We start from the raw sequence: 23,188 nt of genomic DNA on the forward strand, positions 1-23,188 counted from the left end.
ACACTGACCTACACCAGTAAGTTTTCGCAGAGAAAGTTATACCATTATTGATATTCATGAAATCACTTCCCAGTATGGTACTAAGCAGAGCGACATTCTAGGTCATGTGTGGGCCATGCACCTATTTCATCATGCATTATTTAAAAAAAAAAAAAAAGTCACAGCTAAGGTGATGATATTATTAACTTGGTAAAAAAGCAATTAAAATTTTCAAAGAGTGAACTTTCAAATAGTGCAGCAACACTTAAATGTCATATTTCTGTTGCAAATGTATTTTTAATGATAACATTTCTTTGTAATGTAAATCAGCCGCCTCTCAATTATAACATGTTAATCAAGTTATTTCTCAATTGCTGCCTACCCATCAATGCCTACGAGTCCATCAGATGTCATTCTGTAAAAGCATACTAATTATTTGATTATATTTTAGTCAAGTTTTGCAAAACCAACTATTTTCTTCAAGACAGCATATTATGTGCAGATTTGCCTGTTGTGGGGGAGGGGAGAACAGAAGAAACATCCCCCTGCCCTGTACCTTCAGCCCAATTGAAAATCCTTCAAGGTAGCCTAACATGTAGGACTTGATCCCAGAAACTGGAAAAAAGGAAGCATGGGTACCCACACACTGCTTCCTACTATCTCATGCACGTGTGTCTGAGGAAAAACAAAAGGCTGAGCTGAACAAATGCTTCCAAATAGTTCAAAGCACGTACCTCAAATGCAGAGCAGGATTTGATTGGGTAGAGGTAAATTTTGGTGACAGTGATGGGCTTGCCACCTTTCCTACATGTTGGCACTGCAGTCTCAGAAACAGCTGCCCTTATGCTTTCTGCCTCAGGCTCCAGTGGCTGCCAGCTGCCAGTTGTCTCTGTCTCAAATGGATTATTCCTGAGTTCTCCGTCCGAGACTTGCAGTATTGGAGACAATTTATCTGCACTGTTAAAAGAAAGGTGCTCATCTGGAACAGACTCTGTCATCAGCTTTGTAACAGACTGGAAAGGAATCTCAGCATCCGATTTGGAGAGTCTGGTGGCTATGATGAAATTCAAAAATGTCTGTGCATCTTCAAAAGAAGACATGTAGCCAAAGGATATTCTCACAGAACCAGTGGGACGTCCATCAACTAGGTCTATATTATCTCCACAGACATGGCCAGCCTAGTTTGAAGTAGGAAGAAAACCAGAGAGCTGTCATGAAGTTTGCTTTATTTCTCTCTAACTTTACCTAGTTATTAGTGAGTATCTTAATTCTAACCCAAAAAACTATTGTAAAAAATACAAGATTAACTCATCAATACAAAAAGAAAATGGAGAAAAACCCCACAATCATCTTATGATTTACTCAGACTCCGAAGAAAATAATTTTGAGCTGCTTGTCGTATCCTACTCTAGGGGAAGAGATACTTCTCAAGACATATCAAGAATCCCTAAAAGGTTGTATGTCCCATGATTGTTAGCTAGGACAATCCCCAGGCATATTCCAGTCTCACCTGCCTAGTTCACTGGGATTTAAACTGTGATATTATGTTCAGATAAGTGAACAAAGCATGAGACAGATGATTTTTCTGGGGCAGTTTTCTTGATATTCACTGTCAGAAGAGTTCCATTTTATACCATCAGTGGCTTATTCATGGCTTGCGTTAAACAGTCCAAACAGCAGAGAACTAACTCATCTGGGATGTCAGCAAAGCAAAGACTTGAATCTAGAGCTCAGACATCCAAAGTGACATTGGAATACTCATCATGTCTGTCTTGTTGATCCAGTCAACTCATTGCTTTCAGGATGGAGAGAACTAGTCTTTCCTCTAACACTTCCTCCTTTGAAGAGCACAAGTTTCCACTTGAAAAACTTTTGCTGAAAAATTCCTTGATTGCCCTATAGTGACCTCCATGAAGATACACATGTTAATATGTCTCTCATACAAGACTCTACGGAAAACTCTCCCTTAAGAGCAAAAGTTTCTCATTCTTTAAGTGAGTCAGCGAGTGCTGCCACTCACCACCAGTGAAGCAAGCTAGAGTCCATCCATTTAATATCTGCTCACCAATGGACATAGGATTTAGTCCTAACTCAGCATCCTATTCCCTAAGTGCAGAAGCTGTTGGGTTTTTTCCTCAGAATTTAATTTATTTACACATTTCTGTTACATTAAAAATGGAAGTGTGAATAGTTTATTTACATGAGGCCTTTCCTTAAGCAAGAAATGTCACAGTACAGTGAACACAGACGCCATTTATGCAAGGAGAAAAAAAAACCTACATCTATGTCAAAGCATGCAACACAGTAGTAAATATTTTAATGCAGTGTGATGTAGGTTTTATCCTTGACAACAGAGCAGAATCAACATTTGCAAAATTAGGTTGCATCTGTTAATATACCCTTCTGTAACCCTTCTGCCAAGTATTGCTTGATTGACTGAGGAGAGAGGTTCCTACTGTGCAAATAAGTGAACGAGCTCCTACATAACATTCTAAGAAAACTAACCACACTTCTCCAGGGACCCTTGAGGACAGAAAGTCCTCCCTCACAGCCATTTTATCATGTAAGTCTTCATCAGGGAAGGAAGAATACAGACAGCGCCCTGGGAAAATGTGAAACTGAAGTATATGTGCAAATGATGCGATAAAAGATGCCTTCCTCTATGCAGTAGTGTTGTCAATAACTCATCCTGATCTTTCTCAAGGCACTGATGGGAATGGAATGTCCCAAAAAAATGACTGTGTAACTGTACCACCTCTTTATACAACCTTTGGCAGATTAAGTGTCTCTCCATAAATTTTACTTTGGCCTATCCCCATGTAAATGATACAGATCTAAAAGAAGTCACTCACTCCTTAGCAAAATCCTCCTTGTATAAGGAGACCTAAGAGCATTGCAGGTAGTTATTTGGCATTTTTCACTTCAGTAGAAGGGTAGGCTCTTTTTTGCTTTCTCAGAGGAGAGAGCTTCCATGGTAAATCAAATCACCATTTTGCCCAGGAAGTTTTTAAAGAACTGCAGCAGCCTTTAAGTACTTGTGCTATCAGTCCTGCATGTAAATGTGTTTGCAAAATTATCTATATGTCTCTGTGAATTTATGAGGGAGCTATAATATGATTACAGCCATTAGATTTTTCTTTTTTTACCTTTTGAAGAACACCATTAATAAAATTTTTGATTGTTCTGAATTAATTTACTGTAATTTCAAACTCTGACAAATATGCAGACAGGAAGCCTCCTCCACTTCACTGTAATACATCCTGCTATATATCTTTTAATGATAGCTTATGGAAAACATTAGTAATCTTGAAAACAGTCTTTACACTCATATTCTAACAACCTAACACACCAGTAACCTAAGTAGATGCCATCTAAATTTACTTCATTCTCTGAGATTCACTGTGTATTTGCCTTTATTGTTTCCTGTCCAGTTTGCACATGTATTTTAAACTGTAACACCCAAGACCAATAGGTCTACACGACTTGAACATTATTATGTACAACAATTAATTAAGCATACTTAAAGAAAAATATGAGAGGAATTGTCCAGGAACTTCTGTTCTTCTGGAAGTCTGGATGTCATGCAATTCCAAAACCAAAAAGAAGCCCCAATTTCCTATTTTCCAATGAAATAATAACAAGCAACACATACTTCTCTGGGTCCATCAAATGATTTTGTTTCAATACCTTATTTCAATGAACTGAATTTCAGTTAATTTAGTTCTTTAACAAGGCAAGTGATTTTAAAGTTCATAGAAAGCAAATCAAATTTGTAAAGTCACAGAGACTCAAAACTGTGGGACATGATACACTTACTTTAGCTTTTAAATTTTTCTAATCAGATGTAGAAACTAACCTGCAGGTTCCTTTGGATGTCCTCATTGCTTATGTCCAAATGCATCTGGCAGGCTCCCGTGTTACAGAAACAGCCTGTGCGAACATGTATGTTGTGGAGACTGGCCATGCTGTCCACCTTCCCAATTCAGCAGAAGATATAGGAGAAGAAAGAAAAATAGACATTTTAAAGTTGTGGTCAACAAGATACAATGTTTTAAAGGTAGAAATCAATGGAGGTAAATGGTGTCTCTAAACAACTAACAACTTACTGTCGCTTTTACCCTTCACATACAGATTTAGTATTTTTCAACTTTGTTATTTCAGCTAGAAGAACACAGTGGTAGAAGCAGAGATGTCTACCTTAGCACTGAGAGACTACTACACACAAAACACCCATTCAGGTCTCGATCCTGTAAATGCCAGTACATCTGCTGAATTTTCAATCTGTGAACAGGTTTATTCACATCAGTACTGCTCATTACAGACCTGCAGCCAGGTGTTACTTGGTGTCTTGACAGAGCCACCACCTGCAGCTGCATCTGAAGAGACTGAAGAGAATCCTGGGGCACCTTTTCAGGTAGCTAAAGAAAAGCTTGTGCTCCAAGAATCTGAAAATGTAAGTCCTCATTATAGAAACTGAGGGCATCTGTGGGATTTTGGCACCCAAGTGCCGGAAGGATCAGCCCCTCAGTAAGCAATAGCATCTGCCAGGACAGGGAATGAACTGGAATGTCTCCTTGTGTCTGGCACATACAACCCCCCAATCTACCAAGTCCCTGGTGCATTTCTTCCTTGTGCTGTTAGGTATTACACCACTTCTTCATCATCCCATATAAATAATGAATGGGCAGAAATACAATACTTGATGACAAACTAGCATGAATAAATGATGGGAAGGAATGAAAATGATGTGCAAAGAGAACAGAAGAACATGCTCATATGTGCCTCAGAAGGAGACATATATATGCATGCACTGGGAGGACAGCACTGCAAGGGATACGGATTGTCAGGGTTTCATAGCACAGCGCATGGCAAGCGCACCACAGGGATCCTCTTAGCACAGCTAAGAAACCATGGAAGCTCACTGCAGGGACCTGGAAATGCTTTATATTGATTTCAAAAAGCAACAGCTGCAGCTGATAAGATTAGTTGAGCTAACACCAGTTATTTGGAAAAATGATAAACATTCCTGGTGAAGACTGCAAGAAAGGACAGCCAAATGCATGAAATCTGACCCCAGCTCTACCACAGGCTCCCAGAACAACCTTGCACAACTTGCATTAACCCCTCTCTGCTTCTGCTCCTTTTCTATGGAAGGAGAGCTGAGAGCTCTGTGAATGACCACCCTGCAGATTCAGGAGACTCCACTGTACCACTGACAGAATCCTCCATGCACGAAGCTCCGGCTCAGCGGGATGCACAGCAACAGCTCAGCCTAAAGGGGCAGGAAAGGGAGTGTCAACCAACTCATACTAACCACTTTCCTAACTGTGAGCTCTTGCTTAGTCTGAGGTATCAGTATAAATGTTCAACATAGCTTCTGTAGCTGGCTAAACCTCTACTGGCTTTTATTATTTTTAACATAAATTCCCTCTGCACAGGATAATGGCCCAATACATATACCAAACACTTTCTGGTATAATTCCATCTATCCTCTGTCTTGACATATCAATCTTCTATCTTCTGACATCTCTAACTGTGTAAGGTGCCAAGCACCTTTAAAGTCACTATCTCAGCAGCTGGAAAAGCCAAGCATTCTGTAAGAGCTTACTCCATGCTGAAGTAATTCAACCTAAATAGTATTTCGCCCTGCTAAAAGCAGTTCAAACAGAGTTCTTATTCTTTTTTCATGTGTGGGGCACAAGGGTCTCAGCACAAAAATGTGCTGTATCTACAAAGACTCTACATTGCTGTAGTGCACAAGTTCTCAAGTTCACATTTAAATATGTTCTGCACCACCAGTTCAGTTCAAATTTGTTCAGTTCTCCAACAGAGATATAATCAAAATAACTCCATATATACAGACTTGGAAAGCAGAGAATACAATTAGCTCCAAGATCCCTGTCGATGATTAATGCCTTGGAGAATATCTTGTGTTTAAAGCACGTTTCTAAATTGAAGTTTTAGTAAAAGGCATCTGTTGAGAGAGACTGTTGTAGTGTCTCTAGCTTTGTTTTGTCAGAAGACTTCAATATGGGAACAGTGACATTTTCTTGACGTCTTTTTTCATTTAGATGAGAACAGTTGTCATTCTGCCGTAGCATGGTTTGTCATGGTGCTAGTGACTTGTGGGCGGATCTGTCATTCTGTTAATGATGACAAGCAAGGCAAAAATCATGACATATATCACTACTGAAATCGTACAGTTTGGTCTTATTTACTCAGTATACAAAAAGCCTTAAAATATATAATCTTTTTACTATTAATACTTTTTAAAAGAAATATTCCTGGGGCAGCCTTTTAAATCAAAATGTATATGGTGTAATGAAGTTTCCATGATACATCTTCAAGGAATTACAAACAAGATTTTTAAAATAATTTTTTAAATTTTGTCAAATAAATTATTACTGTTCTTTAATGAACAGTAGCTCCATTCTAGCCATTCAATCCAATCCTCTTGTACAATAATACTTTAATTATAATATATATTAATCTGTACATTAGACAAGGACTACTGAGACATAAAAACATGATCATTAGAGGAATATGGGAATTGTGATTCAGGGAAAAAAATGTAAGTTATGAATAGCTTTACTATTAACTGAAGTTCATTATCACCAATGTGATAATGTGCACAGATCTTGGGAATGCAATGCACACTTTTCACTGGAAACAATGACACCATGTAAAGAAGCAGTAAAGGCAGCACTGCAAAAATATCTGTCCCTTGAATAGATGCTTGGTTTTCCCTTGGACATATGTTTTGATTTCCTCTTGTTTAGTTTCACCCTAGAAATACACTACTTGCGGAGTTAATTTAATCTCTCTCTGCAGTGCTACCACATAGCAAAACAAATAGAACATAAAACATCTGTTACAGTTATTTCGATGAAGAAAAGCTTCCTTAAATAAAACACATCTTTAAAATTGCCATAAGGAGCAATGATGGATATTGAGCTCAGGGTTATGAAATACAGAACGTCACTTGCAGTTCTGTCTGTAACAGCAGAGGCTGACTTTTGGGAGCCAGGAATGTGTTCATCAATGAAGGCACAGAAGCATGAATGGTGCTAATGATAAGTACACAGTTTAATGTACTTGGATTGTCAGTTTTGGTGATTCCCTGGGTCTGATATTTGGAACTATTGTGTCTTGGTCTTTTAGAGATTAAAGACTACAATTAAACTGCAAAACAAATGCAGAAACCTTGCAGCATTTTTACTGATTTCAGCCAGTGAGGACATGGCAATCAAGCCATCATGCTATCTTAGAGTCCCTTCTATCTCAGAGCCCTTTGGTATTCATTACTTTTTCCAAGGCTCTTTACTGTAGACCTGGTCCTGTAGGTTGCTTCACACCCCAACACTTCCAGTGTCACATTGTCTTAATTTTTGACAAGCAAAATGTGCTTTTCACACTTCCAAGCCACGGCCTTCAAATTTAATAAAGATACAGAAATGAAGTTTGCCTAAACCAATTTTTTAAAATTGTTATTTTTTTTCCATCAGTGAGCTTTCCTTCAGCATTTCCACACTGATCAAATGTTCATATTTGGATTTTTTTTTCATAGTGCTCTATCTAATAAATACATTTTTTTTTTTTTTAATATATAAAAAATATTGAAGTGGAGAGCTTTCCCCCCTCCTCACTTTAATGCATTACCCTACTGTAGTGCCTTCTTGGAAATTTGGTATTTTAGTTGACACTCATTAGCTGGAAGGTTCTGAGAAGAAATGACATTCTGGTGTGTTCTGCTTTCCCATTTCCTGTCACACAATTGCACTGGTGACTTCTCTGCATTTGCTAAATGACTGACTTCTGCTGTCCATTCACTTCAGGGCCCCTGGGGCACTCAGTGAAAGCTGTAAGCTTTTCTCTGGCTTCAGGTTCCATTGAAAAAAGTCTGAGAATGATACTTGCTGGAAGTACGTATATACTAAATGAAAGTAAAGATTTACAAATAGCACATAATTTTGCATTATTTCTAATCAATTAAGTCTAAGACTTTCACTAAGAATGATGAATGTTTTAGAAACCCTGCTGAAGTCATTCCCATAGGATGCAATTCTGTAGCTCTTATTCAAGCAAGTACTTATTTGTGTAAGTTATCTCACTGAGTATCACAAGAATTATTCACATGAACAAAGGAAATTGTTATAATACATCATGAGGTGTTCTGAAAAAAAAAATCATATAATTCAGTACTGGCAAGTACTGTCCTTCAGGAATTGGGATTAGGACTTCTCATTCTGCTTTCTACAATGCCAATGCCCAAATATCAGAGCAGTTTGTCTGTCTGATGGATTTGCTCATTACAAGAATTTCACTGCACACCACTGATGGCTGGTTATAAAACAGGCTTCATGACGCTGTTCTCCACATCCACTGGTAAATTAATTCACTGATTCATGGCATGGAATTGGAGAGAAAGTAAGCTAGCTCTTTCTGTCATCCAGAATTTGACTGTGAAACGCTGTTGCTGATGCAAATGTGTACTTAATCTTGTTTAATACAATTTAATAAGAAGTAGGTCAGAAGGAAAAAAAAAAATCAGTACTTGTTACCAAATCATTAAGTGGGGGGGGAAAGCATTTTAGTTGAGTTACAGTATCATTAATTGTTTTAACTGCATGGTTTTCGGCAACAAAGGCATTTTTTTCCACCTCAGAGAAATAATTTCTCTGTGGGCAGATTCCCTCAGTATTGAGGAATCTGATCCTCTCCTCTTTTTTGCGTCTCTAGTTGTAGACAATGGTTTAAATTAACTGAAGAGAGGATGTATATCTCTATTCAGTCTTCATCCATTCATTGCTTACTCTGACCAAAATCCCTTTGGTAGAAGGCAGTGAAGTATTAGACAGAGATATTGAAATTTACTGAAATTGTCAAGTTCAGTGTCCTGATAGTATAAATGCCATCTTATCAGGAAACCTGCAGTCAATGTGATAATTTTCTCAGCTACTTTTGAAGACAGCCAAATAGCAGGTAAGATTGCATGGGATAGAAGCAGACTGGAAACATCAGCATAATTCAGAATATGTGGGTTGCCACTCTGCAGGCACTCTCACTTAGAAGATGCCATATACATAGTGAACTGCAGGTTCTTCATGCTTAAAGGAGTAACAATAATTTTACATTTCTGAGAACCAGAGGCTAAAAGACTTCCTGGGGAGGGGGTAGCTATAAAAAAGAAATGTAACAATGAAACACAGTCTTGTTAAGGGATGACTTAACATTTTTTCAACTGCTTTTTTCTTTCCTTCTGTATATGCAGCGAATTTGGCATGGACTTATTTGAACATATGTAAACTTAATGAGTCCACAATCCAACTATGTGAAACTGAACAGACTGATGAATAGGCTAAACATCTTTCCTTCTTTGATTTGGTATCTTAATGGCCATAGGTCTCTCCAATCAGTGATACTTTTGTCTTCCATTTTTTGTGGGTTTTTTTCCTCCAGTTCAAGCTGCATTCACTGACAATGAAAACCTGGTTTGCTAAAATGATATCAGGCAACAGATGGGTTTCAGGAAGAAAGCAAAGTAAAGGATCTCAAGCCCCCTGTGGTTTCCTAACTGACTTCAACAAAGCATCCTCTTGTGAGTCATAGAAAAACATCTGTATCTGTACATCCCATTGAGCATCCCCAGCTATTTTGTAGGCTAAAGGCTTTCGGTCAAACTGCTGCTAGTCAGAAATGTGAAAGCCAGAGGTAAACTACACAGAAGGCTAAGCTATAACTCATATCAAGAGGGATAAAAGGGGAATGTAGCAGACTAACACAAGTGGAAACAATGCCTAGAAATAAAAATGTGCAGTGCATGATACTGAAAGTCTAGTGACATAGGTTTAATTCATGTCACAGTTAAAATCTTCTCCACCTTTCCCTCTTTCTTTTAAAGCAGTTAAATCCTCTTCTGTCTGTATTTAACCCCTGAAAACAGAGATAATAGAACACAGGGAGGTTGTGGGGTCAAAATCTCATATTACTTTAATTACAGCCACAGGATCCTATACAGTAGTGTGGTGGGGTAGAGGGGTGTGGGGGCAGGAAGAAGAGTAAAAGAGAAAAAGGAAGCAGAGTAGTAGAGAAGGTGGGGCCAGGCTCTTTTGTCTTCAAAGGATTCAGATGATGGACTGAAACTAGACACTGCATGCATTCAAAAGCAGCTGATCTGCTTTTACCAAGATGAAGGCAAACGGAATCCAGTGGAAGCTGTCAAAAGTGCAGTTCTTCTCCTGCTATCATGTGCTCTTTTCACATTTCTCCCATATGACAAGGTCTGTAGTTTAGAGCCACAGTTTGGCCCTGTTACCAAACAGAAAATCTTTAGCCTCCCTCATTCATCTCAGATTCTTTCATCTGAACAACTATAAGCATCTTTCTTTTATCTCCTTTTGTTTCCTTAGCAACGTGCAAGGACACTCCAGAGAAACACTGTCAGGCAACACGTTCAGTCTAGTCTTTCATGAAGCTTTCCAACCTTGATCAGCTCTGATGTGCAGTTTAATAGTAGGCAATTTCAAGCACACTAACTCACATGTGTCTTTGTCCTCCTGCAATGAGACATTACAGAAAGAACTCAGCCTGTACTCTGTCACTACTACCTCAGCAAGAAGAGAGCTTCATTACCTACTAACTAGGTTTGCATTTCTCACATTGAGCCTCTAAAATTCAGCACCTCCTTATGTTCAGTCAGTGACCCCTTGCCTAGATCAACAACGTTGCCTCCTATGTTGTGAGCTCCTTTTTGTAAGGGCTGTCTTTGAGCACCCAGTGCCGTGTCATGAAAGCAAAGATCTGGACTGTAATGATTTCTTGCCAGTTTGAAGAAATAAGGTGCCATTTATTGACATGCCAGTGTGGTTTACTTCACTGCTGCTATCTTCCTGGTCCAAGACATCCACAGCACAACTGGAAACTAATTGGAGCCAAAGAAATCAGTATATGTTCAACAGGAATCTTCACAAGAATCTTTTTGTCCTTATCATCCTGTTTGCATTCTATTATGTTGGTCCATCTGCCCTTCCTGGCTTCCTGAAATCAATGGCTAAATCCATAGCTAAAATCAATAGTGAGTAATCACCTCAGCAATTTTTAGGTAGCTATTGGGAAGATGGCCAAAAATCCCATTAAGCAAGTTAGAGAACACTTTTCTTTCCCTAACTCATCAAAATTAATATAATGAGTGGTTATGCTTCTAAAAGCATTAGTGTAACTAGCTCAGAGTCATATGACCATTGCTGAAAAGACATTCTTAGCTGGAATTAAAAAATGCTGGATTTCCATTTTCTGTGGCCCAGATGAAAAAATGCTGCACTTACAAAACTGAATTATTGTTTTACACAGAACTAAAAAGAAACAGATGGGAAAAAAACCATAAAAGAATTAAATATGAAGAGCAGCAAAGATCTCTTGCTTAATAACTTTCTATGAAGACTTATTTCAAATAGATTAAATGAAGTAGGAGGTATCTCCCATCACTGCCCACTTTTTTCATATTGTGGTATGACTTTCCAGATGAGTACTGACAAGTAGTACCAGGCTTTGGTCAATCTGATCCAATTGACCTGGTAGCAACTTCCTGTGCATGGGAAATGCTGCAGCTTGTTTCTTTCCTTCACTCCTGTCGTTCACATGTTGCCATTGCTTTTATTCTGTACCTATGCACCATGTGTACAGTGGGCTGGAGATGATCTTCTAGTGCAACTAAAAATATCTAAGACACAAACAGCAATTATTTCAAGAAATCGACCCACTTCAGGTATTGCCTGGTCGCTTTTATCAGGTAATGATAAGCAGTGATATGAATATGTATTGAACCAGCTGTGTGTATATACAAATGTATCCGCCACTTGATATCTGAAGATTTGACAGTATTTAACATATTTTCTCTCCACTCCTGTGAGGTGAGAGTAAATTGGGAAGATAAGGCATTGAATCCCTCAAGGTGACACTGAAAGCCTACAGCAGGAGGGCATTTTACCTGGCTGTTTGTGGGTTCTGGTTACTAATCTAAGTCCAGCTAAACAATTACTTAAGATATTACTAAAGGAAAAGGAAGCTTTTAAAAGAGAATATTGTGCAACTAAAGCAAAGAAAGTGTACTTGCAGTATGAAAACTCTTCCAGAACCAGCTATCACCATGATATTTACCTAAAGCAGCTGCTTTTTTGTGCATTTCCCATCCTGCCTCATACCCCTTTGTCCCATGTTACTTTTGTTTGCAGATCTGTTCAAATACAAACTGATGGAATAACTTCTACCTGCATATACAGCTCTGTCTCTTCCCTCATCACACCTCACCCATACAACACTGCTTCATGCTGCTTGTCCGATTCTTCCCTGCCTTGGATATCTGAAATCCTCTTTTTTCTGCTTTTTTGCCCAAACTGGTGTGTCTTTCTTTGCCCAATACATGTAATAATGGACTTTAGCTGCACTGTGAGAAATTTATTTTAATTACTAGGAAATATTTTGTAGTACTGACTATAGCTAAGTTCCAGAACAAATTGCTTCTGGTAAGAAATGTTTAAGTAAAGATGACCATGCAATTCTAAGATAGATTTTTCTCCCTCTACATCTCAAACCACAGGGTAGAATTTGGCTTGGCTGCTAAGCTGCTTACAAGGCAATTCACTAACATAGAATGCTTTGGATACAGATGGATAAATGGGTTAAAAGGAAAACAAAATATTATTTATTGGGGGAATCTCACTCTGATTTTGCCTTCATCAACCAGGGTGCTACTACTACCAAGGTTGTGGGGTTTATCCCCATCTGGGCCATTTACTTAGGGTTGGACTTGATGATCCTTGTGGGTCCCTTCCAACTCAGAGTATTCTGTGACCAGGAACTAAAGATTATACTCATAACATGTACTGCTAGCAGAAGGAGGCTACCAGGGTAGGAAAAGAGGCTTCCAAGAGTGTCACGGTGAGTGGTTGGATGTAAGTGATTTGAGGCCACACATTCCAATGGAAAACCCTGGTCTTCACTTCAGAATGATAGAATGATAGGGAGGAAAGGAAAAAACCCAGCAGAGGGTCATCGAGTCAATCCTTACATTAATTCAAGGGCAGTTGAGATAGAGGAAGGTAAGTGAGACAGTGGGCACATGCCATAATAAGAGCAGTCATCGAACTGTTTTATAAATTTAAACTGAAGGGACACACACTAGAAGTTGTCTCTTGAGAAATGCTGATTTTTTCTTTAATTGAGAAATGAGTGAAGAAAGTAAACTCAAAGTCTAGACCTCCCTTCACTCAATCTGGATTGATGAGGGTGAGCCAGGACATGCTAATGTAGGCTCCTAGACAAAACTGATTATAATCTATGTGAGCAGGGCTCTCAGTCTTGAGAGGCAAAACTCATTCATATGCAACACTGCAGAAGAGCCTTCCTTAGGCAAACCAAAACGTTTACATTCTCTGTCTTTGGCAGCTATTCCTGTTATAGCAGTTTGTCTATCACACACAAGTGTGAAGTGGTAGGCAAGAAGGCTGAGACTGCTAATGGACTGATGCTCATTCCCTCCATGACAGGATTTTTAGGGGACATGGCAAGAATATATATATAGCAAGGGAACTTTTGCAGGTGAGCCAATCACAGCAAGTTACTTGTGCTTAGGTCCAGGCTCCAAGCAAAGGAGGCAGTGTGAAAAAGGAGAGTAGGGATGGATGCTGGTAATCCACAGCTAAAATGTGAAATGATGGCCATTTTTCAAAAGACAGCCATGATGGTTTGCTCACTTTTTAAAGCCCATTACTAGCTCCATTACACACAGGAGGAGAAAAAAATATTGTCTCAGAAGATCAGAGTGGAAAAAGAAAATTTTGATAAGGGAAGGGCTATTTTTGACTAGTGGCGTAACACTGAACTGAAAGGTGTGGCTGGGTAAGAGCTCTCCAGTGCATATAATTCAACAAATGTTTCAGGTGAAATTCCATCTGTCCATCTGTGTCTCCTACCTCTTTCCACTCTTCCAGCTTCCAAACTGACTTTATAGAATAAAATATGAAGGAATTATAATATTACTCTGCAATTATCTACTGAATGTACAAAGAGAATTTCACAGGTCTTGTCTCCCTATCAAAACAAAGAGAAAATTTTATAAATAATGTTAGCATAAAAATCTCGCAGACCAGAGATGGTGATGTTTTATCATATCTGCAAATGGAAGAGACCCAGTTTATAAGAAATCCACTTTTTTTGTGTGTATCATTGTTTCAAATCTGTGTTGTTCTCTTATGACCGTTCCATCTCTTTGGCATTCAGATCAGGTTGGACTTCATAGAGTCCTATTCAAGTTTTTACTAAAAAAAAAGATGGCAAGGATGCAAACTGAAGCTGAGTCATTGCTGTCAGTGTTCCAGAGGCTGGAAAAGACTTGATGATGACAGAACACGTGGCATTCATATATGCTGAAGGTTGCAAATATTCATTGTTAATAAATGAGCTGCTGATGATTCTCCGTGTGAAGAGTTTGCTGCATTAGCTCAGCACCAGGTATATATCTGTAACACCATTTTTTGTTACATCACAACCCCTCTTTAAAATCTAGGGCTGATTGCTTATCTTTTTCTGGTAGCCTCACAAGGAAGCAGAAGATTGGCAGTTTGCTGCTTTAATGTCAACTCTTCTGCTTCTATCCTGCAGACGTCTTTCATCTCTACCCCTGCACTTTCGCATCTTTCCAAATTACCAGTCTGTCATCTGTCCACACTTCATTAGCAGCAAAAACCATAATGCTGGGGAATTATCCATTCTTGACTAGACAAGTATATATATGAAGAAGCCATTTGGCAAAAAGGCCATCTTTATGTCCTGGGCCTGTCAAGTACTCATCATAATTCAACCCCTGTTAGTAACAGGGGCTTTTTGATGTTGCAGTGCAAATAAACACATAACAAAATGACAGAGATGCTACTGCAGAGGACAGGCATCTTGCGTGAAAAGAATACAGGTGTCCTCCCAAGTGATTTCAAGAACAAATTACTACCAATAGTAGTCTATGAGACAGCTTTACCGAAGGAAAAAAATTTCATGGAAAGTATTTGGTGCAGCTCAAAGGAGGAAATTTAATGCAGTTTTAGTGCTTAAAGACAAGAGATTTATGGAAATTTCAAAACTGTAGTAGTTTTATTGCTAGATAAATGTATCATGAAAAATCTAAATTAAAACCAAAGCTAGTGAGTGACTATGGATGTTGGGAGTCTGAAAGTCCCTCTTATTTAATTGTTTTAATTACCATTTAGGGCCAAAAAACCTAAACTAGTAATTAAACTGTCAATTAAACCAATGATACATATAGTATATAACACAATTTTATTCCAAGTATAATATTCTAAGACGGTATTACCCTTCAACAGTCACAAAGAAACATTCAAACAAAAAAGCAATAGCAATTCAACTAACTTCCACAATTATTTCACTCCCACCCTATCACTTCTTAACATCCAAATACTCTATATCATATATATTGGGACAGGAGGCTGTAAAAATTGCTGCCATCTCTGAGAGTGCAATCATGGTGTGGCTATTTGTTTCTCACTTTAAAGAAATGCCTTCATTTGCTCTTCAGTGCTGCAATGAAAGTTTTACTCACAGATGAACATGAGACTGTGGGTATTTCCTCTTGGTGCAATTGACCCCATGTATGTAATTCAAGAATGTTTGTGTTTAGTGGCACAATCTTGTTACCTCTGGTAATTAAACTGATAACACTGAGAAATGGATTTCAATCATATGAGCAGGTAAGAATAACTTTCTTCCCCATTGCTACACAGATGAAAGACATAATTTTTTCTCTGTTTTCATTTTTCAGCAGCGGTGTTACATGTCATGTATTTCACTACATGCCTTTCACATCCTAAATATCTTGGGCTTAGTTCAGAGTTTTGAATATCATGCCAATTATGCAAATCTTGAGGCTTAAATGTAAGCTTGGTATCCTCTGAAGAGAGCATCTACTTATGAAGTCTTTCTTGCCAATCTCAAATGTTCCAAATAAACTGCTCCAAGCCTCCTCATAATATTTTCTCTGGAATCAGTTAGCCATATTGTCCTTTTCAAGCTACGAAATGTTAATGTCCAGTCACACTGTGCCCTACAATAGGCAATGGACACATAACAATTGCCTGTCAGAAAGACAAATAGAACTGGTTCAATGCCTGGTTTTAAGTAATTAATTATAGATGGGATATCATCCATAAAGAAATAGGATGGTCTGTCATTTCTCTTTTAATATACAAAGATAACCTCCTGATTCATTAACTGTTTCCCACTAGTAGTAGGTATGTCAGATAGAAACACCATCCAATTTTCCCTTCATAAAAAAATCCCCAAACCACTACAGAGCCTTCTGAAACTGTGTTCTCCTGACTCCACAAGATTGCATTTGGAGACTGCCCAGTGTATCCACATGGATGTGCAGACCACAGACACAACCAAAGCAGGGGACACTATTTCACTTCCAAACCATTAACAAAAGTATTGGATTCAACTTTGATTTGAATAAACCTATCTAATTTTAGACATGCATGCAGCTGACTGCTTACTTTCTGTTGAAAGATGAAGCTTTCTTTCTGTTGTATGTGTTTTCTTTGTAATCATAAAGAAGAAGCAGCAAAGACTTTTCTCCCCCGTAACTTCTATAAGGTGTCTATGAAAGAATTTAATTCCATAAAGAAGCCAATTATATATATATCACACATTGTAGCTTTGGAAAGAATAGTGCTGCTGCTTATTAATTTCTAAAAATCATTAAATTGCACATTATTTTAATTAAACAAAGTAGTCTAACAGACACTGCAGATGTGACTGGGATGAGTTTGAAAATTTTATAGTTATTCATTCTACATATGCCAGAAATTTCGATAATCTGGTGAACAGCACAATCCAGATGATACAGATCAATAAAGAAGCTTTTTATGATCAGCCACTGGAGCAAACAGGCCCAATGGATTCTTAAGACTATAAAAGAATTTTTAATTTGAGGGTACAGTTGAGTTTTAAAAACTGAAACACAGATGAGCCATTTTTACTAAGAAATTGTGGAAATCAGAAATCAAAGTAAAGGTTTTGGTTTTAACCAAAGAACAGAAGCAACATCAAAGTGTTTGGGGAGTTTTACAAACTCAGTTGTGTTAATATCTCCAGCCTTTTCTGAACATTGTCACACATATTGAAGGCTGCATGAATGACTAACTCACTCCTAAAATGTGGACTGCTTTGAAATGAAATGTGGTGAAGATTTGCCATATTTGGTAGCATTGTCTAAAAAAAGATTTATGTTAAGAAGAGCTTATTGAGTACTACACATTTGGCCATCCCATGTTAATCACGTAAATGTTTTAAAAAAATGTAAAACTCCACACTTGCAGGCCACAAAGCAAGTGCTTCACTTCTGTTTTCCTTTGTGAGAAATGGATCTCATTCTTGTAGACATATCTCCATGTTCCCCTCCTCATCCTGTTCTCTCAGGCAGCCAAGGAAAAAAAAGAAGAATCCAGTAAAACAAGAGAACTGTGTTTTTTCTGCCTTCTGCTGATGAGCAAGTGAGTTGCTCTCACCTCTGTGACCCACTGCCTACATGGTGCACAACCACACACACAGTTATGGTCACACACCATTACCTCTCTGCTGAAGGGAGAAAAGGTTAATGAAGTTTCATCTTAAAGATACTTAGTATACCTGATGGATAAAGGCTACAAAATGCTGCTGAGAAAGACAGCATTTAAGGATTTCTTGAACTTGAATCTCATTCTTTACACTGATCATTCAACTTTATTCCATGTTTCCTCAGGAATATTACAAGAATGCAGTAGTTAGAACTGAAGGGAAAAGAGAACTCCTCTTTCATTGGTGACTGCAATATTCTGAGGTCTAATTTCACTTATACGTCAAAGCTCCAAGGCAGTCTCTTTATCAGCTTTTCCAGACTTGCTCTTCAATTCCCAATTTTGAGTACTCTAGAGAAGGAAGCCAACAAAAAATCAAACTGCCTAGTCAAACAATCCTGTTAAAACAGCCCACTTCCAAACTTCCTATTTGTGGAGTAATTAATCTGTAAGATATTGCCTCTGGCTATTATGTATTTTGTATTGTGCTAGCACTATTTATTGGATTCTTTCTATTGCTTTAAAAATGGTGTGTATATATGGCGCAGAGCTATGAAGAAACAAACCCAAAACCTCAGAAGGGACTACTATGAATAAAAGATTTCTTTTAGGCTAAAGAATTCACTGTGAATATGCTTAAAATACAACCATAAACTCAAGTTAAGACAAAAGAAAAACATACCTGTGAAAAGCCGACCACTTCTCCATTTTCATCGAGCACGTTAAAATTAATGATTGGACCTTGGACATCAGGACTGCTGAAGTCTGTATCATTGTAAATACGTACTACAGGAGCCCCGTTGGCATATCTCAAGTTAGACAGCACAGTATAGGTGTAGTGAGCTAATGCAAAGGTATGTTGTTTTATTTTCTCCATTCCACCTACAAAAGAAAAGTCCACGTACATGTCAGGTGCATTATTTTTATGGCAATGTAAAAAAAAAAGGATGATATTTCAGAGTGGCGCAGTCTGAGGCAATTAGTACAAAATTGATAGTTTTGTGTTTCTTTAAATGCATATACAATTTTCAAATGTTTCTTTTCTCACGTAGAAGTTTCAGAAGTACTGTTGCACCAAGGATTTATCTACAGTTAATCTACTGTAGAAACTTTAGGAAGCTAAAGTTTCACGGAAATGGATTACAGGAATTACGAGATTTATAGTTGCAGTCTATACATAAAACTAAGATGTTCTGACACAAATAAATTGAAAAGCAAGTTTTTCTCCAGATCTCGCTCTGGAGATCATGGGAACACAACACAGAAAGTGAACTGTTATGTCTGAGATAAAATGAAAATAATAAAATTCTAAATGTAATGACAAAATAAAAATGTCATTTTACAAGGAATTTATTAGATTAATGAAGAATTATTCTTCCAATACTTCTTTCTGTAGAAGAAAAAGGACATTGTGAATGCTTCATTGACTACATCCATGCAATCTGGGGGCTCAAGAGAAACTTTACACACAAGTTTTCACAGAACTTGGCCTAGAAAAACATAAAGAGGAAATAAACTTTTTTTTTTTTTTTCTACACTGTACATTTTGGAAAAGAGAACCTCAGAGAATTCCTGACAGATGAAGATCTCTTCTACATCTCTGCTCTTTGAGGAGAGGTTGTGCCTTTGCTAGATATCCCTATTGAAGGGGCTTCTATTATGCACACTATGCACTGCACCATGGTGGGTCTACATCATGCGGAAAGAACAAAAGAAGGTAAAGAATCACCAAAGACTTCTTGAAGTAGAAGAGCATTTTTCCTTCTGGGTTTTAGACCCAGAGTTTTTCCTGTAAAAATGAGTATCCTCTTTGAAGCTCGAAAGCATGTTTCACATTTTATTTTTACCTTTTTTTATTAATCTTTGTAACTATGAATCTCACTTCTGTGCATATTACTTTTATATTGAGTATCTGGAAATTTCCACCCTTGAATTGAAATTTTGTAATCTTGTTGACTTCTGTGCCTTTATTCATAAAAAGACCGTGCCATTTATGAATGTATATAAAGGGAAAAAAAAAGATATATTTCTTCTGACATGCAGAAGAACTGTAGCAGCATCTGTTATTTCACTATTCTTTGAGTTTCTCTATCATGTGCTATGTCCTTTGGATAAGTTGGGAGAGCATACATTAAAAGCATAGAAACAGATTAGCTGTAAGGTGGAAGTACATTTTTTGGTGCTGAAGAATAATAATGAGGAAGAAGATTTCTAATGAGATACTAACATGCATAGCACTTGCAAGGAAGCATGCCAGAAGCTAATCAGTGCAATTTCTAGATGTTAGCCACAGTAAACTTGGCAAGCATCTCTAGAACATTTTGGTCTGAAAGATGTATTTCCAGAGTCTCTGAGAACAAAAGGTTGCCTAGTCAGAAACGTCCTAGTCATTGTTGGGTAGAAGTCTTGAAATAGCAAAAAAGAAGACCAAAACCACACAGAGAAAAAGTTATTTCTGAGCATTTGCCAGAAAGTAGCTGTCTTAAGAGAAGTGACTGCCTTGTCAGCTTCTGAGATGTGTCTAATCTCCTGATTCAGAGCTTTTCCAAATTGTCAGGAATCTTTTAATAGAAGATTAAACTACTGTCCTTGCGCCTGGTTGAAGAAATCTCTTATTCAGAAATTTCAGTCACTCATTCAGAGCAATCATCCTGCTATCATTTCTATATTGTTTTCAGCTATTCTCCTTTAAAGTTTCTTAATCACATTTCCTTGTTCATTAGCAAGAAGCTGATGAGCCTTTTAATTATTTATTCTGACAAATCCAAATGCAATAGCCTGCAGTTGCTTTCCTGCCCCGTGATTGGAGAAAGGAAGCTGTGTTGCCAGGGTCCCATATTTTTAAGTAGCAGAATAGGTGGTAATTAGGTCTGATGTCACAGAAAACCTTATGGAAAAGCTGCCAACAATCTGAAGTTTGTTCTGACAGAAAAAGGGATATATTCAAAAAATAGATCCAATTTATTTTTATTTTGTTCAACAAAATTATCTATACTGCGTATTGCATAAATCCAGTGCTTACCTCATCTCCCTTCTAGAGACAAGAATGTGAGCAAGAGAAAATAAAAACCAGAACAAATCTCTGTTTGAGAATAAAAGTAGTAACACATCATAAGCCTTTTGGAAGACTTACAATTTGGAAATTCATTGATACTTCACCTCAAGAAGGTGCTAGGAAGGACTCAAGTGCCTTGACTCCTTCTCAGTTTAGGGATTTTATTCCTTACTGCTGCATTATTTCATTAAGGTGAATTGCATCTAGTTGCTCTTAAAAATTATTTTAAAATGCATTCCATAATGTCTAAACTACATCAGATGAAGTCTATCTAATACCATCCACTGTATTTATGAGTGTAATGTGTGTAGGAACACATTCAGCACAAAGAATGCTCACAGTCCACAGTCTGCACTCATTAGTGACTTCTTGCTATAGCGGAATTGTAAGGACTACTCTGTTAAAAGGGAAACTTCTGCATTTCTGTGGATTAATATGCCCCTTACTACTTTGTCTCCATGTGCATTTTTTGACATTACATTAAGCCAGACACGATCATTTAATTAAGTCTTCTTCCCAGTAGCACCAGATTTTCCACATAAATTGTTGCTACAAAGAATGCTATATACTTCTGCAGTGCTAAAGTTTTTGAGCAGAACAGATTGACAAAGCAAGTTTGTACTTTTGTGCACAAACCTCCTTGCCAAAGTAATCTAGCAAACCTGTGGAGATGCTGTTACCCCTCATATCGCTGATGTATGTTTGCACACAACAGCATTCTGATAGGTCAGCTCCTATCAGATCTGCCATCCCATCTTTTACCTCAGTTTGCGTATTGTTATGGAAACTAACAGTGTTCCAGTATGGAAAATTCAGAGTGCCACTGCACTGGATAGCCCACAGATAAATTTGTAATGTCAGCTCTTCCATAGGAATTGCATGTGGGCCTATGCCTCTCCACAGAGACTGTTTGAGAATGTGGGACAGTTAAGTCATCTGGAAGAGAAGGAGAAGTTATGTCACGCTTACGAGAGGGTACAAACTATGTGCATCCAAACTATTCACAATTGTCATCACGGTATAGTAAATCCACTGCTTGTCTTGCCTGGTGATAACATCTTGTATCTCCATTACCTCTGTCTTGTTAGCTGCTTGTTCTATGCAAAATAGAGTAAGATTTTCTTTTTTCCAGTGGAATTTTATCTAATCAGAGACGTCTGAGATATACAGATGTCCAACAAGTATTCAGTGAAGAATGATTCTCAGTTAGCATGGACCTGATTTTGCATTACATAATGGCAAACATGTAATGGCATATCATCTCCTCTCTGAAAGAACCAGGATTTCAGCAGCCCAAATGTTCAAATGTTAGCTTTTCCTGAAAGAGCTGTAGACAAATAGGCATATGTCAACACCTATAAAAGATTTTGAATAAAGAGATTAAGATAAAGCAGAGACTGAAAATGAGCCTCTAGAATGAAAGCTCTGGTGCTTAAGGTTTTCAGGCTGCACTCAGAAACCTCTGTGATCAGCATTCAAATACATTTTTTATCTCTCTTATTACGAGAAGCTAAATACCAGAGATAAAGAAGAAGAGAGACATAAAACAAATATACAGTTATTGTTCTAACTCAGTGTGAAAAAGCCACAGAAATTGAGGTTTAAGTGACAAATTCTCTATCACTCCAGTGAATCCAATCTTCCGTCTATCTTTGGATAAGAGAAAGATCAATGTGATTCACTGTTCGTCAGCATCACCTAATAGATAGCAACGAGGCAGAGAAATAATGAGCTGAAATCTCAGCAAACCAATCAGCAGGGAGTGAAACCAAGATGTAGCCACCTTCTACTGAATCCCAGACGAGACAGATCACCACGCAGGACCGGTGAGTCAATGTGCTAATGAAACCACGGAACCTGGAAATCCTGTCAAACACTTGGAGTCCTTCCTTCATTTCCTCCAAGAAGTGTACATTAGGATTAATTTCTGAGTGGTTTTGGAGTTCATTTATGCATAGAATTGGATGTCTCTGACTGAGGTCTGTCACCTACTTAGTGTTATTCTCCCCACAAAAAAATCTCTTGAGGATGAACTTGGTAATGGTAATTTTTTGCGAATTTGAGTGCTTCAGCTTTAAACCACATTAAACAACGTATCCTAACCACTGCTATTCTTTATCACTCCTGTTTTAAGCAGAATGCTGCAGACCTGAAAATGAAATATTCTTAAGATTATCCAACTCCCTGCCACTGAAGTGCAACCCTGAAATGTTATAAATACAAGAAAAGAAAAGAAAGAGAAGAAAATATAATCAACTTGATCAGTCATCCCTTGGTAGAGCTTCTACATCTATCAATAAAAATATTAAATACGCCCATTCCTGGTGGGATTTTCCCCCCTAAATTATGAGAACAGCTGCCCTAAGTAAGACCAAATCTAGCTACTGCCTGCTTCCCAGAGTGAGGAGTAACAGATGCCTAGAGGAAAAAATATATGAAAAAAGGTATGTAATTTCTAATCAGCTACAATGAAGTAAACAAAATATATATATTAAAAAATCCCAAAATATGAAAATGTGCTTACAGGTTGGCT

At 37.8% G+C, this 23,188-nt stretch overlaps 1 protein-coding gene across 3 annotated transcripts in view; it reads right to left on the reverse strand.

Moving 5' to 3' along the window:
* MOCOS (molybdenum cofactor sulfurase) overlaps nt 1-23,188 on the reverse strand; it is a 209,275-nt gene that overhangs the window by 35,360 nt on the left and 150,727 nt on the right. For all 3 annotated transcript variants that reach the window (XR_004242053.1, XM_032119208.1, XM_032119218.1), the window contains exons 6-8: nt 18,283-18,482; nt 3,836-3,952; nt 714-1,157 (exon numbers count right to left, since the gene is read on the reverse strand). Coding sequence is in view for 2 of the 3 variants with exons in the window: in XM_032119208.1 (XP_031975099.1) it covers nt 714-1,157; nt 3,836-3,952; nt 18,283-18,482 (761 nt within the window). In the remaining variant the exon portion in view is untranslated. The remainder of the gene's footprint in view (nt 1-713; nt 1,158-3,835; nt 3,953-18,282; nt 18,483-23,188) is intronic.

This window comes from Corvus moneduloides, chromosome 1 (genome assembly GCF_009650955.1).
Source record: "Corvus moneduloides isolate bCorMon1 chromosome 1, bCorMon1.pri, whole genome shotgun sequence".
Lineage (NCBI taxonomy): Eukaryota > Metazoa > Chordata > Aves > Passeriformes > Corvidae > Corvus > Corvus moneduloides.